The sequence below is a fragment of the Bombus impatiens genome, unplaced genomic scaffold, assembly GCF_000188095.3.
Source record: "Bombus impatiens unplaced genomic scaffold, BIMP_2.2 scf_0837, whole genome shotgun sequence".
NCBI classification, from domain to species: Eukaryota; Metazoa; Arthropoda; class Insecta; order Hymenoptera; family Apidae; genus Bombus; species Bombus impatiens.
Window position 1 is genome coordinate 36,873 of NT_177256.1, and position 17,446 is coordinate 54,318.

The window sequence follows — 17,446 nt, forward strand, 5'->3', positions numbered from 1 at the left end:
ACAAATTAGTATTTTATCGAAAAATGTCAAAATATAGTTTCGTAAATTCGTTTAACTTAAAAAAACTAATAAAATAGGCAGAACATGATTTACCTGGACTCCTGCAAAATAGCAAGAAGATCGAGGCTCTTTTCCCTCTTAACCGGCTGCTTCGCGGGAGGTTCTGGACTGGTCGGATAGAATTGAGCACTCTGAGGACTCCTAGGCACGTAGTATGGACTCGTCGGGTATCCTGGTGAACCTTCATGCGAGTAGTTAGGGGATAGTTCGCCACCAGCACCGGGGTAAGGTGAACTCGAGTAAGCGGTCGGCGAACTGGGGCGAGGCGATTGTGCTTCCTGTTTGATTTGCGTTGCTTTCAGTGTACTCTGCGTGTTCGTAGCGGCATAATCGTCCGACAGAAGGGACAAATCGAACTGGAATGTACTGTAATCGAACGACGGCGAATAGCCGGCTGCAGTAGGTACTGTCTGTGGCATCTGAAACAAACATTTTATAATAGATTTTACGAGTTTTACGTTTGTAGAAGAATTTGTTGCGAAGAATGTTCTATATTTTTTGCAAGATGACCTTCTGTATTTTCGAATTTTGTTGAATGTGGCAGTTGAAATTAGATTAATAAAATACAATACCTATGCATTCCCATATCATTATAATGCACGTATGCATAAGAAAGAGGCAGGAGAATATAATTCAATACTTTATATCGAATGATCAATAACTTTAATGATTTGACGGGAAGAAAACGAACTGTACAGAAACTCAACGGAGGTTATAATGTTTTTACTTTCCACCCCCGACGACTCACGATTTATTTCGGCGCATACAAGTGAAAAAAAATCTAGTCGAAATGTTACACTTTCTTCGAGAGTACAACGACGGACCAAGGGTCCATTTATCTTTCCGCGTGTTTATTGCCCGTCCCGTGCTTAAACTCGTGTCAGTTTGTTACGCTTCGTAAGTCACTTATGGCTTAAGGCGATCTTCCTACTCATCTCTGAAACTTGCGAACCGGCCGAGGTCGCGATATCGTTCTGTCAACTGTCTAATTCGAACGTTAACGTCATGATCATTTCGATATGAACGTGTAATTGCGCTCACAAGCACTTTATCTCTCGTCTTTCACTGGAAATTTTCATACTGCTTTGAGAAAATTGATAAATAGAAATTTTACACTATGTAAGCGTAACCGGAATTTTATTATACATAATTTTATTTTACAAGAAATTATAGTCGACTATTGTTTCATTTTGATCTGTAAATTAAAAATCAATAATCGCTATATATACATAGACTGTTTGGTATCAGTATGGAGGTATAGTGACGTAATAAACTAATACAGTGGTAAGCGAGTAAAATTAGACTTGAAAGAGTACCGAAGAATATACTACTGAAATGAGTAAACAACAGTAAAATGAGAACAAGTAAAACAAAATTTTAAGAAATCTAGACATATGATATATAAGCTTCTAAGTTACATGAAGTTGCATAAGATTAAATTCAATGTATCTTGCGATAAAAACGAGCGTTATAGATACAGAATGCACAATAATATTAAATTAACCTACTAGCGAGTGCTGGAAAAATCATTTTCATAAATGCTCTTGGTATATTTTATAAATACTTTTTAATTATTTATAATTATGTACGCTACGTCTTACAGCGTCATTAATTCAGCGAAATATACAATAAAAATTCCTCTTCATCATTGGTGAAAGGAAGAGCACGCGGTAATTAAAACTTCATTCGGTCGGTCCACCGAGTACGTGTTCACGGGATCAAAGGATTCGATAGGATCAGTCGCAGGATATTGTGGCGTGAAAATAGCGCGGCTTTGCTATCTGGTCTCGCGATCCTCGCTGTAATAATAAATATCTGCCTTGGTTTCCTTGTAAATAATCGTTAACGACTCGCTATTATCTCGAGTCTAGGGTCGAAAGAAAGGTAAAAAATAAAGGTAAAAGTGGGCGAGTAAAGGAAGTCCTAGTGGTTTGAGCCGAAACGAAACGAAACACTTTCCCCGACGTGGTATGCCTGTGCACCTTAAGGGCCCATTTATCTTTCCGTGTGTTTATTGCCCGTCGTGTGTTTGACCTCGCATCAGTTTGTTACGCTTTGTAAGCCCATTACAACGTTCCCAGTGCATCTTCCCTACGCTCAGGCGGGGTCGCGTCTGACATTTTGACGTAGTGCCCCGCAAAGGTCGACGCGAAATAAACGATTATACCCATACACGAGGCCGCGGATTTGCACGCTTACAGTGTATATACCAACGTAGAGACACAATACCATCCCTTCTCCATCTGGAACCGTGTAACATCGCGTATACCGTCATGGCTAGAGAAACGAGGATAGAGAAGAGTAGAAGGAAGAAAGAGAGGACAGCTCTAGGAGAAGAGATACGGGAAGGCCGAGCCACAAAAGAGGACCGCGTATTTCTCGACTTCTCTCTAGCCTCCCGCGAAAGGTCCCTGCAAGAAAGAGAATGTTTATCTATGCTGATGGGATCTATGGACTATGGAATCCTCGGCCGAGCTTTCCTGAATCGCCTGCGCAAAAGAATGGGTTGCTTTAAACCCCTCGGCCGCACAAGCAGGACACGGAGAGATTGGTATTCCGGAAACTGATCAACTTGTTGGAATGAAATTTTAAATGTTTTCGTTGAGTTTTACTTCTGCGATGTAGATTAGAACAGGTTTATAATTAAGAGTATCCTAGACGAATGACTGATGTTTGGCACTACAATTCCTTTTTTATAACATCTTGTTTAAGAAAATTAAATCCAATGTTATTTAACAGATTTTAAATATTTACACGATCATCGATTAATTACTGATCAATCCACGCTTCCTTGAAATCCACCGATATCTTTTGCACACGATATAAGTTCGTTACAATTAAGAAACTTAAGTCAAACGACATAAAAACAGACGGTATCGTCAGACGAAAGTCTGGTTTTTACGGGATAGGATGTTAGGTATCACAAAATCTTCTCTGTGATGACGAGTTTTTAAGATTTCCACAGTTTCCTGTTTGGCCTTTCCTAGGGACTAGAGATTGACATCACTGGCCAACGGTGCAACTGCGATCTTTCCTTTAGTACATTAAACGCGAAATTTTAGCCGAGTTACGGATCCGACCTCATCATTTTGGAGAAATCAACACCTCTTAGTTCGATTGCTCTGTTCAGAAAAACCAGCTTCGACGAGCCGCGATTTAAGTGCTCGATAGATCGATGTACGGTTTTCTCGTCGTAATTAATTTTGCTTAAAAGGCTACTTTTTGCGCGACAAACGAGTATCTCCGCGAAGAGCCACGATAAAATGTCATTTTAATGGCTCGTGCTTGGCCATGAATCGACTTGTAGCTGTGTTTTTTGCGGAACTCATTGGGGATATTAATTGGGATGGTTGAAGCGTTTGATATAATTGGGCAAAAAGAACAGAGAATATATTACTTGTCATTTTTTTGCTTCTGATAATATCTGGAAACGTAACGATTTGAAATTGATACTGTTCTTGTTAAATATGTTTATAAATCCAATTTTTATTCTTTTCATAATAAAATATTCGTAATTCTAGAGGGAAAATATTATTTTCATAGATCACGATGCTTTTCTATTGCGTCGAGATAGAAAGACGATTTTTCTAACTCAACTTAAATTTACGACTTCGTTATACTCGTATCGTATCTATGTTTCATATTACATAAGCGATACAATTTTTCGACACTTTTTCGTGATTCGTTTATATTTATAATTCGTGACAACTCCGATAAGACGGTAGTAACTCATTGATTCGCGCTGAATCATTAATTTAATAGAAAACCTAAAATTTCTGGCGTTTCGCAATCATTGCGAAATAATCAATCTTTTTATTGTCAGCTAGAAGTTCGTATTCAACTAAGTTATACAATTGAAATAACAAAATGTTAAAGAAAAGACACATTATGTTGTTAATAGATAAATCTTAAAAAATTTTTCATGCGATGCCCTAAATTTTACCCTTAAACAGCTGTTTATATTTAAACTTCCAGTCCAGCTCCAAAATAAACGTAGATAAAATGCAGATATCAAAGTCCAGTGTCGAATTTGAAGAAGATCGATAAGAAATTATCGGTTTCACGGTGATATGCACCTTCGAAGAAACAGTTTCCAGAGGATACCAGTTACCAACGTTTTATGATAACTAAGGGATTATCACAGTTGGGATTTCATAACGAACAACGTCTGAGCCAAATTAAATTTGCGCGTGATCGATAATACCCTCAGTTAAAAAATCTTGACCTTCGAGAGCGTTCATCGAAGGAAGTCTCTTGTCGAATTCCGTTAAACTCTCTCGGCGCGGCATTCATTTGATTTCCGTGCGAGCATTTGGATTTGTGTTCATATGTGGCGGCGAATTTATTTTGACCGGAAATCCATATCTCATGATCAGTCATTCACTTTTATTGCAAGTTTTTCGTCAAAACTTGTAATTAAGATATGACATTATACGACATTTCGTTTTATTTTCACCTACCAATATAATCCATGTACTTTAAACCGAGACCGAATTATATCTAAAATTCCAAGATAGGGTTCAAGGGGGGTTTTTGACCCAGCAAGAGAACAACAGCCAGGTTCAAGGACGATAATTTTATGGTTCATAGGATCATACGCCTTGGATGATCTCTAATCCATCGTGACGTAACGAAATTAGAAAGGAGAATGACGTCAGCTTTAACAATAATTCTTTTTCAACTTTTTTTTACCGTGATTTTTCGACGGCCACGGCGAAATTGTGCCTTACCAAGGCAATAAATCTTTTTTCTACTTTTATTCGGTCGATACGGTGGCTTGATTAGTCTGGCAATCAATTGTACGAATTGGATCGTTTTCTCAAATACGTTTTTTTTTCAGAGGAATCAAAGCAATTTCTAGATATTATGATATCTGTTATATAATAGATAATGATCTAACGATATTTTTGGTGCTTGTTATTATGCATGTGTTTTTTTCTCCAGGTGCATTTGTAATCGTTTTCATTGAAATTCTAATCGTTTCTTGCGAGACGCGCGTACATTAATCTTTCATTAATCGTTTAGTCGTTCGTAGTTGGCATTGACGGTTGTTGTCAGTCTGCGTATCCACTGTGTTATACAGTGATGAACAGAAGAAAGGAAAGATAATACTTATATTCGAGAATGGATGACTCCATAAAAGTAGATCTGTATTCATGAAGTTTTAAGGTATGGTAAAAGTTCTTGCACGAAGATAAAGAATATCTACGCGCTGTTTAAAAATATTGATGGTAAAAAACCTTGTGAATGAAGAAATTTAAATATCGTATATCGAGCTTTTTGTGAAATATTTAATTGAAACAAAATATTATACGTAGTATGTAATTATCATCGTATTATATTCCCAAGATGAGGATGTTCTGATTTATCTTACACTCGGGTTATTATAATATGTATTACTTGGTATAAAGTATCTATTGACTTTGCAATAATCTTATTTTTTATATACTGACGTAAAAGTATAAATTACTGGCAAATTGTCTTCTCGAGTATGAAGCGATGACGATATTGTTTTATAGCTAGTGCAACATTTCCATTTAAGTAAAGTTTTTCTATTATAAATATCTGTTGAATATAAAAATTGTTCTATTTTTTATTTAAACCAGTGCAAATAATTTCAATATCATGTGTGAAACAACGAAAAATGGACGAGAGGAACCACAAGAATTCCATCGCGAGAACTTCTCACGTTGTTTTCATCGAGTTCATTCATTCGCTCATTCACGCGCATCAGTTGCAAACTCCCCACCGTCACTTTATCTTTAAACAACCAGTCAAGTGAAGTTATAAACAATTATACCTCTCGTCTGGCTACTTGCCTTGAGTCAAGCACAAAGGAAAACCAACTTCGCGCATCTTTTTCTTTCCTAAAGAAGCAGTCTCAATGAGGCAAGCTCGGATATAAATAAGTAAATGACCATTATTCGCACAATTTAATTCTTCAGCCACTAATAGGCTGGATTTGTTTAATCTATTCGAGCCTGATATTTTTAAGTTATAATTATAAAACGATTCCCGGGTTTTTAATTTTTCAACAAATCTGACTGTGAACCATTCATTTCTTAGCTTTATGTTCCATCAATGATAGGCTTATTACATTTTATCTTCGCGCGATTTTATGGCTCCGAATGTTTCTTATGGGTCACTTGGTATTAGTATCTATGCAGGATACATATACTTCCAATTAAAAATTTTAAGTTAACAATTTTTCATGTCCAAAGAGTTTGGAATCCAATTTTTATGTGACGAGTATTTATAAATCTAGTTTATATTTATTTCACTTCCAAATGTTAAATAAAGAAGTAGTATTCGATTAAAGGAACTAAAGCGTTAAAATCATAAAAATCGTCTAGACCATTATGGTTCTCTCGATTATACTTATTCGATAGGAAGCCACTGTACAAGGTTACGAACAAGCAAAAAATCGGTGATCGTAACTTTTTGTCGTAATACAGTTGCAGAGACAGGGTCTCGATCGCGATCGTTTTATCGTTCGAGAATATTTATGCCAGGGATTTCCCTTGCGAATTATCGTTGCTGTGACAACACACGAGTCGATCGTAATCGTCTATTCTCGCCAATTCAGCCATGTGTGTGTCGTTTGCCGGTGTTCTGCGTAATTAATTCCAGTTACGATACATACGGATAATCGGTGTCAGCTACCCTGGTGTATGCGTAAATCATACTTCGACTGTATCACATAATTGAACATAACTCCGGAAATGTCATTTTCAGATCGTTGCCTGGCGCTTTGTCAATTGGAAGTATTATTTCTGCGGATATGGATCGAATCAATGAACGACGTAACTTATTGCGAAAGGGTTGATCACCAAATTCAAAAAATAAATAAATTTGCAACGTGCATGAACATATGATGATTATAATTAATGTTTTATAATGAAAATAAATACATATATCTATATATGTTTCCTTATCAATGAAAACCAAGGACAATCATGTTAAAAGTACTTATATATTTTTTAATTTTGGAAGAATTTTCTTTTGAAAGAAATTTACGAACTACGGTCGAAAATGCGATAGGTACTCGGTAATGGGCGAGTCGATCGAAATTGTTTTCAACTTGCTTCGCGTGTTTCTTTTTAAATGGTAACCGCCCTCCACGTGGAAACGGCAGAGAGACGATTTCGTATTCAGGAATCCAGTTCGATACACTTCCATGAACGAACGAAACGCGCGGCAATATTAATACGCTCGAATGTCACAAGATTATACCGTTACCTGTCATGACATTCTGCGCCGATCCGCATACTTCTCGTTCAGATAATTACCATCCGAGGCGACGTGGAACGAGCCGCGAGCATAGAACTCATCGGGGCCAACTTAACGAAGCCAATCGAATCTCATTCGACACCGTTTGGTCGATCGACAATGTAGAAAAGAAGGTCCGGTCTCAATTAACCTTTGCTTTCTTTTTGTTCCTGAAACGATAGCCCATCGAATAACGGTAGAGAAGTAGTTTTTCATTTGAAACGTTTAATCTGCGAGTATATTGTTTGTAATCGCATGGCAACACGTTGATGACAATCACGACGACAGCACAGATAATTGTATAATACTTGATGCAAAAAGAAGAAAAAAGTAGAAGAACGATCGATTAATCTTCTTTCTTCGGAGCAATTATGCGTATTCTATTATGTAACGCGATTATCAGAAGTTTATCTACAGGGCAGTGATGAATTACGTGGAATTAGATGAATAGAAAACTGAATAGTCGGAATTAAAGGATTTAATTGATGTTTGTTCTTTGAGAAATCGATAACGGAAACCGACTTGCTCTGCGGTTTCAATCAGCTGGGGAATTAGATTTAATGAGAAGCAAAAATTAATAAGTTAAATCGTAATCATCATACTGTGCTTTTGATTCGGGTTATCGAGACTTCTCTTTTCTGATAATCGGGAGAATTAACCATTTCTACCTAAACTTTGAAAGTAGAGGAGAAACATTGATGAAAAACAACGTAGCATTTTAATATAAAAACAATTATGCAATGGATATTAAACTAGTGGACAGAATTAACCAATTGCAATTGTTTAAGTAAACTTATAAATGACACGAATAACACTATCCTCACGAATTTTTAGAACATTGTCAAACAACTTGAGAAATTTTAAAAATAATTTCAGAGTATGCTTTTCACTGAAGCTTCAAGTACTGGCGTGTATGAAATGTGATGTTAGTAGTCAGATAATTAATGGAAAATAAAGCGAACGTCAAAGAGGCTGATGTAAATCTTGCTACGAAGAAATGATAGAAAATGATGTAAATAGGAATCGTCGATTACAAAGATATTTTTCTGAAGTCACGTAACCGATGGAATGAATTATGTCTTTGAATCAAATCGATTATCTGTAGACACGGCGAGAATCAAGAAATAATGTTCCATGCGAGATTCAATTATTTTAGCCTTGACAATCGATCGTAAATTTAAATAATAATATTAAATCACGTAGTCCGTTTCTTAAAAATTCTCGCAGCATCGAAAGAAATGTTATATCATCGACATTGAGAATCCACTTCAAAAAACACGGATTCGTAATTTCTTATAAATTATACACACTGTCATATAAATATCTTTTAATTTTCTATCAATCAGAAGCACTCGTAGAACATACTTTTTTCCAATTTCACATCACTGAAATAATCATTGAACGAAGCATATTAAGTGAATTCAATTTTCATTATACAAAAAATTTAATGAAAGTCTGCACTGTTTTAATTTGTCACGTTATAGAAATCACTGAATTTTACTCACTAGAATTTTAAGATTTGAATTATTATTTATCATAAAGGGTTGACCAGCATCGTGAATGCCAATGTTTTTCTGAAGTGCTGAATGACGAAAACACTGCTTGAAAACTGAATATTGTCTTAGAAATCTCACGTGACTACGCGGGCGGTCGAGTACCTGAAACGGACGTGAACGACCGTCGCTCTGAAACACGTGTACCATCCATGACAGTTGCGTACTATCTAAGATCATCGTCCCTCACGATCATTCTACCTCCCATTTCTCTTAGAAGGAGGAGCACAGTTTTTTGCGTCTATGAACGGTCTGGTCCCCGACTTATGTAAGGAATTGAAAAGCGATAATTCCCACATACATTTCTCTCGATTAATTTTAGAATTTCTTCGTCTCTTTTACAATTAATTTATACGGTGGTATTTCTATGGTATTGAATCAGTGAATTTCTACATTGAGCATTTTGTAGTTTATGGATATTTTAAACAACAATATTTCTCGAGCCTGACAATAAGTCATCGATTTACATATATACATACATAAGTACGTTTATTTTCTGTTTCCGAGAAATATTTTTTCTACTTCACTTGCATCTTTTCTTAGAAACGATATTTATTCCTAGATTCTATACTACAGACTATGTGATTGTTAATTTTTACAATGAATCCCTATCTATTTGAGTATCACCAGTAATATCTACCTTGAACTTAAGCGCATAATTTATGCACACAACATGACTCGAAGTTATGAATAATAGCGAAGAATAAATTCAAAATTTTTTGAAGTCGGATTTGCATAGATTTTTATATAAATTTTTCATTCATGTTCCTTCGAATTTGCAATAAATGACTATTAATATTCCAAGTTTATTTCAATTTTCATGTTAACTTCTACAATGCTCTTACTCACCTTTCCAGGCTTTTCTAAAAGGACTAGAATACTTTGACATCAAAAAAAAAAAAAAAAAAGAAACGCATATTTGTCTTTTATTCTTCGCAGCTATCCCTTTTCTCTTCCTCGATTACAAGGACGAAAAAATTCTTTTCCCTAGCAAGAGCTTTATGAGAATCACATAGATGTTACCTTAATTATTTTCAACTGCCCCCAGCATACCGTACGAACTCAATTATGATCGAAACCCTCGATACGTCTCGATTATCGATTCACCACAATCTATAACGTACGAACCTCGGTGACCTTACTGCAAAATCTTCGACACTTTTTAATTGTAGGTTCCTAAAACTGGTGTTCACGATACTCGTATCGAACCGCTAACTAGATCACATCAATAGGATGTCTGGCTTAATAAAATTAATCTAAAATCAAAAAACATAATACACGAGTATCTCATTTATAATTCAACTATATAATCCAACTATGCTTAACTGTTCTAATGTTATTTCCTAGAAATAAAAAATTATCTGTTTCCCAACTAAATTAACTTCAAATTTTGTTACAATACTCATAAAATAGTAATATAATATTAATTCTGTTACACTAATACAGATATGCATATCATTCACAAAACTATAAACATCCACAGAACTTTGTCTCATTTCTTCTTAAAAGTGTTTGTAGGAACCAAAATGAATAAAGATCATTCCGTATGTACAACGGATACGATAAATAAGAGCAATAAGCGAGTAGACGAGAAAAATGGAGTACAAAGGAAAGACACGGCGAAACAAGCTGGTCGACACACATAAAACAGGAATAAAGAGAAACAGGTGAAAGAGGGCTAGAGGGAAGAAACGGCCAAGAACAGAATCTGAAATCAGAGTTCCTAAGTAACTTGTACGGAGTTGCGTGTATACGAACCTCTTGAGAGGTGAAATTATGCTCGAACTGGCGCATAACGATAATGTGCATAACTTATGCGCATATAATGCGAGTATACCGCGCGAACCATCGCATCGTAGCGTTGCACCTTCGTGGCATTGCTATATGGAATGCCGCTACGGTAAACTAACTAAAGATTCCGAATGGTAATAATGTTGACTAAACACGGTCGCGGGAACGGGTCTCCTTATTCCTGCATCTTTCTTCGCTCAAGAAGGAATCCACACCTACACATCTGGTGGCTATCAATGTTCTTTCGAACTTTGGAATATAGACGGTTTTAGTACAGGCAATTCTTAACGGTTCGCTTTATAATTTGTATAAAAGAATTCTTCTTTTGTCAAAGTAAGGCTAATTTTATGAGTTTTAAAATGAGTAAAATTTTGGGATGAGACAGTGAGAAAATTGAAAAAACTGAATAATTTAAAGTCAGTTTAACAGACGAATGTTATTAGTTAACTTGATAAGCGCATAATTAATTTAAGATTCGATACTGAATCCATTGAAACAGGATAATGATGCCGAAAACTCGAATTTAGATTACACGTATTCGATGTAGCAGAACAAGGATCACATCGACAAAGTTGTGTAACAATACAAAACGAAATACTCGTCTGGTGATTGAAAAATACCGTAAACCCTTTCAAGTTTTCTGCATAGTTAAACGACGTAGTCGCAGACATTAAATGATCAAACGTAACTGTGAGCCTATCGCAGTTCCTTATTCTCACGCTTGTCTTTCGTCGAGTTCACCAGCGAGACTTCATTACAATGCTACTTCGCTGCATAGAACAAAATAGCAAAAAGATCATACAATTTCAAGCCGATCAAGATAGTGGGATAGAAATTCTTCCCGATATATAAAATACATTATTGAGATATTTCTAATTTATAATATAAACAATAGCGTGGAGTAATAAAATAAACCGCTAGATAAGGCATAATAATATCTCAGAGAGTAGATATAAACGTCACTTGAAGGAAATAATTTTATATGGATATCGATCGTATACATTATTAAAGAAGATATTCGAGATGTTCTTCAGTTTCAGAGCTATTTCACAGATAACGTGAATTCGTTTTGTTGAACAATGTTATATCTCACGTCGTTTTACTTCTTATCTAAAGACATAACGTTTTTAATATTTAATGTTCTGCACATCTTTCGATTCATAAAGTTTCATTGCTTGATTTTTTAGATCATATCATATATATTATAAACATATAGTATATAGTCTAAAAAAGGTTCTAAAACAACGATCGAATATTTCAAAGTATTCGAGTTGTCCGCGTTTCAGGAAGGATCTTTTTTATTTTACAAATTTGATCTCGTTAGAAGGGCACCTTGACCCGTAATTTGTAAATACAAGTTAGGCGGCGCGGCACGTCGAAAAATGGCGGAATCGGGAAGAAGATGAAGCGGGAAACGTGGTCGGCGAGAGAAGACAAATAATTAGGGACTTGTAATAGCGTAAATAGTAACATAATACCGCATAATGGGGGCATAACGCAGCTTCGTAATGCCGTCGGTGCATCACCATGAACAAGTTACGGCAGGTCTGGCTTTGTCCGCCATGAGCAGCCCTTAAGGCCGCGTTATTAAGCGTTTTATGGAGCTCGTCGGATCTTCGCAAGGCCCTTGTCCTAGAACGGCTACGTGGACGTTATAAATTTGACCTGTTGCCAGTACGAACATCCAGGTGTTCGTACCGGCTCAACCCGATATCGCAAACGATCCTCTCGTGTTTTTGCCATGGGAAAACGATAATATGCCTCGTTTGTATGATGATTTTGCGTTTCTATCGTTTTTATGCACGATTTACTACAGTGCTGTGATTAAAAAGAAGTTTTGAAGAAATAGAATAGATATTTTCATTTATGTTTGAATATTGGAGAATTATAAATGATATTTTAAAAGTTTACCTACGTTAAATAAGTTGTATTATTTTAATGGAAATTATTTCACCTGTTCAAATTTAAGCTTTAGTTGTTTGAAACGATATTACAGTAATATTAAGATTGTCTGAGATTGTAGTGATACTTGGCTTGCGGAGACTTTGATGCGTGGATAGGAAAGATCGCCGCATGTATGTCCGAAAATAACATTTCCACATGCACATATGTATCGAAACAATGAGTCATAAGACATTACAACTTTAAGAAAACTCAAACATTTACTGCACCGTATACTACCTACAAAAATAAATTATCCGAATGGAGAATACCTGGCATTAGAATTTAAGCAAACGAACTGCCTATCGCCCACCGGAATTAGGTATATATTTTCTCAAGAAACAGGATGCTGCCTAAACTTCAAAGCTCAAGAAATGATACGCTTCTTCCGTTTACATATGGAATACAATTTTAACTGTTATCCTTTACATTTAATTAATACTTTGCAAGTTAGAAAGAAAAATTACTGTACATACAGATTTTATGATTTGAACAAGAAACGTCTTACAAAGAATAATAGAAAACTGTAAGATTTTAAAGGCACTTAAATCCTTTCAAACGAAACATGTTTCTCTTCAATATGGTTGAAGACGGTATAACGAGGAGAGTGCAACCACGCTATATGTTACAAGATTTTATAGGAACCATTGAAACTGAAACGTATTTGAAACCGTATTCGAGAAACGGTATGTAAGACGCACAATAACGCACTCTCCAGCCAGTTTGTATTTAAAATCAAAAGTAGAAAAGTACTTCTCTTGAGTGATCGTAAAATCTCAAAAAAAAGCAACAGAGCAAAATAATGTAGAAGCTACTCAAGATGATCGAGTACCTCGTTCCGAATAACTCGAGCATATTTGAGACAATATGTGTACATTGTCATGGAGAGAAAGAGAGAAAGAGAGAAAGGAAGACGAAAACCTAAGAAGTCAATATATTAAAATCTTATCTGGGAAAAATAGAAAACTTCTTCCATTGAATTTTTCAAACATTATATATAAGTTTCCACCTTTCTAGAAAATTTACATTACACTTTCTCTTAACAGGAAAATAAGTGTTTTTTCTCTGTACTCAATCTTCTACTTTTCTGGAAATTTAGCGCCTACCGTCAATCAATTTCATCAACTCTGTTACTTTCTTGGGAACTTTATTTTCTGCATTCATCGTTCGAAAGAAATGAGAAAGGACAAGATACAAGGTGGGAGATAAATCTTGGTAAAAGACGCGTGAACAAACTAAACGGCACCAGTGCCGCTATTACTTTACGCGAATCAGCTTGAACGTAAGCTTTCTGCCGCTAAAACGCGGTTCTGCGCACGCTACCTCGACCGCATAATCGAGTCTCGTTAATAATTGCCTCATTATTGCGCACCGTTGCGCCGCATCGCTTGTAGCCGAGATATTGGCAGTGTTCGCTATTAATAACACTTAGCCGCCCACGCATCGCCATTGTTGCGAGTGGGTCCCGCGCGTTACACGTGTGCAACGCCGCGATCACGGTGCATACATTGCGATCCAGCGTCGAGGATGCACACAGCGGTCCAACAAAGGCGCGAAAAGCTCGCGTTCCGCATAATCCAACGATTCAATTCTACCGATGCTGTGCAGGGGCCTCCGATCCAGACCGTATTCATCTGCCGCGCCGCGGGCCTTTCTTTCTATTTCTTCGCTCGTTCAGCAATCGAACCGATCGCCAAGGAATGCCACAAATCAGCGGAAAGGGGGCCGAGGAACGTCACCACTCGAATTAACAATCGTGAGAATAATGTAACGAGTCGAAATTGCTGTGTTTTGATAATTGAATATGCAGGATCGTTCTGACGATTCAAGTTTCCGCATAGATGCTATGGATTTTTGCGAGCATAATGTTATGTGTATATTGTAATGGCATCATAGTGTATCGTATTTTATTGAGGAAGTATTGTTCGTAAATTTATGTTTTAAGATATTTGAAATTTAGATTTGAAGGCATCCATAACTGCGTGGGTATTCACGAACGAGCTTTTAGCATATACCTTTTTATTGTAATTGAAGAACACTAAATCTAAGAACACGAAGATTTTATGTCTTTCTTAGCAAGGTGTCAAATGAGGAAAACATTCATTCAAATTTCCCTAATTAGGTCTTACAGATTAATACGAGATGAGCTCACCATATTTAAACGAATAAGATACAATTTTGCAATCATCGATAACTTACCTAAACCCAGTATCCTCTCGATCTACTATGTGCAATTTCACGAGATTTTGCGATTTTCCACAATGCAGTCTTCGTTCATTATCTATAAATTTTCTCATTTTCACCCAATCGTATGAAACAATAGCTACTTAAACATCGTCCGGTAATCTTGTTCACCGCGCGCGTATATAAATAAACGAATACGATCATTAATTTTCTTAAATGGAGCAGTAGTTTGTATCGCGTAGTTGGTCGATCGTGATCGACTGTAAATCGCGACTAAGTTTGCGATACGTATCGATCGTAACGATCGTTAAATAAGAAAATCAGTGAATAAAGATTTGTATCGGGAAAAACCGTCTCATGAAGTCATGAGTCGTATATCTATTGTTAAAGAATCACGAGCCACGACGCCGATACAATCTACGACTTTTTATGCATTCCCCAACGTGATACGCGGTTTTTTCCAGGCGAACAAATATAAATATAATTCTTGAAAATTGTTCCGCCTGATTGACTTTGCTTTGTTCTCTTTTTCTTCGTTTCTTACCTTCTTTATCTATCCTTCTGTCTTCTGCCGTTCGAAGGAGATCATAACTTCAATAGAAAAAAAGGAGCAAGACTCGAGAGCGAAAGAAAAAGATGTGTATACATAATAATGTGTATACATATTAAACGAGTTGCTTCGATGCTCGCCGAGTTCCGGATATAGGAGCACAAATCGTTGTTTACGATAAGATAAAACCTTGCTCTGCTTTTAAATTAACTACACGGAAGAATGCCGATCACCCACGTCCGCGGTAGAAAAAACCCGGGGAATCGAACGTATAACGATCGATACAATCGATACACATCAAACGAGCGCGTTTACTAAACGATTATTGATTCTTGATCAGGAAAAAAGAAAGAATAGTCCATGGGTGTTTCGGTATTCGAAAAGTGACTACTGTTTCTAGTCTACGATCTTTCCTTTTTTTTCTTTTTTCAGTTCGGCGAGTAGTATGTTATTCGTGACGTATTTCTACTGGAGAAAGATATTAATCTTTTGTAGTTTGGTTGTACCGTGTTTCTACAAATCGAAAAACTTTAAAGCAGACGGAATGTTTCGACTTTCGTAGTTCAAGTCAAAATTGTGTCTTCTTGCTATCTCGTTTACCTTTCGAGTTGAAATTTCAATTCTTCCGCTAATTTTAATTCAGCAATTGAAATCATCAAGTGATCAACCTTACCCAAATCACCCCAAAGAAAAATTAAATTTCCATGAAATCGAATTGAATTTTTTGCCACACGTCACTCTCATCTATCTAACCATGATACCGTGTCGAGATAAAACGTTCGCCACCCAACTCTGATCCCTTGTTAAACATTAATATTAACACCCATAAAACACGATGAATAAGTTCACATTCGTCACTCAACCCCGATACGATCAGAGTCACGGAAACATTACATATTCCGTTGATTCAGAACTATCGCATTTTTCATTTAATATTTGTATCATTAAAATGCACGTTGACGAGCGGTTTCAATTTTATGTTCCCATCAATTCACGCCAGTTGAGCGTGCAACTGTCTCGATTCCCGCGTGCTACAAGATCGCTAACTCGTGTCATCGTAACGTCGCGGACTTCCATATTCACGGTAAAAAAGTGCATGCGTAAATCGCAATCACAGGTAAGTTAGTCACTCTTTCTGACTCACCCTGTACATCAAACATGCGCGTTTTTTTTCTTTCTGTTCGGTTACGTTGGCACGCACGCACTCGCTCGTTTCCTCCTTCTTCTGTTTTTTCTATTTTTTTTTTTTTTTTGCACCCCGTTCTCAGTATACAAAAACATTCTATCTCGTTCACGTTAGATAGTATTTTCGATGGGAGGAAGAAAGACAGAGTTAGGAAGTCGGTCTCGTCATGTGGGACCGCGATTTGGAAAACCCGAAGTGGCCGACCTTGGAGGTGCCAGGCCGTTCTCCACGCGGGAGAAGGACAATCTCCAACCTTCTTTCTCTTTTCCTCTTCTTGAGCTTCTCTCTAGCTCTTTCTTGCTGCCTTATTTTTTCCTTTCCCTTACCTCGTTTCTTGTCTCCCTATTCTACAGTATCGTCTTGGAGTCTCTCTCGATCTTTTTTATTGCACCATGATCGTCCGTCTTCGTTTTCTTCTTTCTATAATTTATTCTTCTTCCTTGCCTTTATGGTTCCTTCCATCGCTCTTTTCTCATTTTTTTTTTCTTTCTATTTGTTCGTACCGTGTCTATCTTAGTTCTTCTATAGCGCTACTATTTTTATTTTTTTTTTTTCTATCCCGCGAACTTGTGTACATTCGTGTTGCTTGTTTATTGCTCGTTTGTTCTTCTTAATTCTTTTCTAAACCGTACAACGAGTAAGAGGATAGGATATTTTGATCCATCATTTTCTTGGACTGTTCTTCCGCCTCATTCAAAACGACATTCAAAACGACGAATAACGAAGTCGTTCAACTATTTCGAGCGCTACGTAGCGAAGAATGTTATGAGTTACGGTTCTTCACGCTGTGGCTTGCGCAATATATGTACCGATTGAAACGTTGACAGGGTGAAAGTGGCGAGGAGGGGATGGAGACCTCTTATTTGCGTCGAATTTCTTTGTATTCCGCGTATAAGATACGTATAACTTCTA

At 36.7% G+C, this 17,446-nt stretch overlaps 1 protein-coding gene across 3 annotated transcripts in view; it reads right to left on the minus strand.

Annotated features, from left to right (window-relative positions):
- Positions 1-17,446, minus strand: part of LOC100742799 (DNA-binding protein D-ETS-4) — a 60,611-nt gene that overhangs the window by 13,935 nt on the left and 29,230 nt on the right. For 2 of the 3 annotated variants that reach the window (XM_003492771.4, XM_012390678.3), the window contains exon 2: positions 94-479. In XM_003492771.4, the coding sequence (XP_003492819.1) occupies positions 94-479 (386 nt within the window). Of the gene's footprint in view, positions 1-93; positions 480-7,299; positions 7,477-17,446 lie in introns of those variants that run through there. The other variant, XM_033323192.1, reaches the window with a different exon arrangement.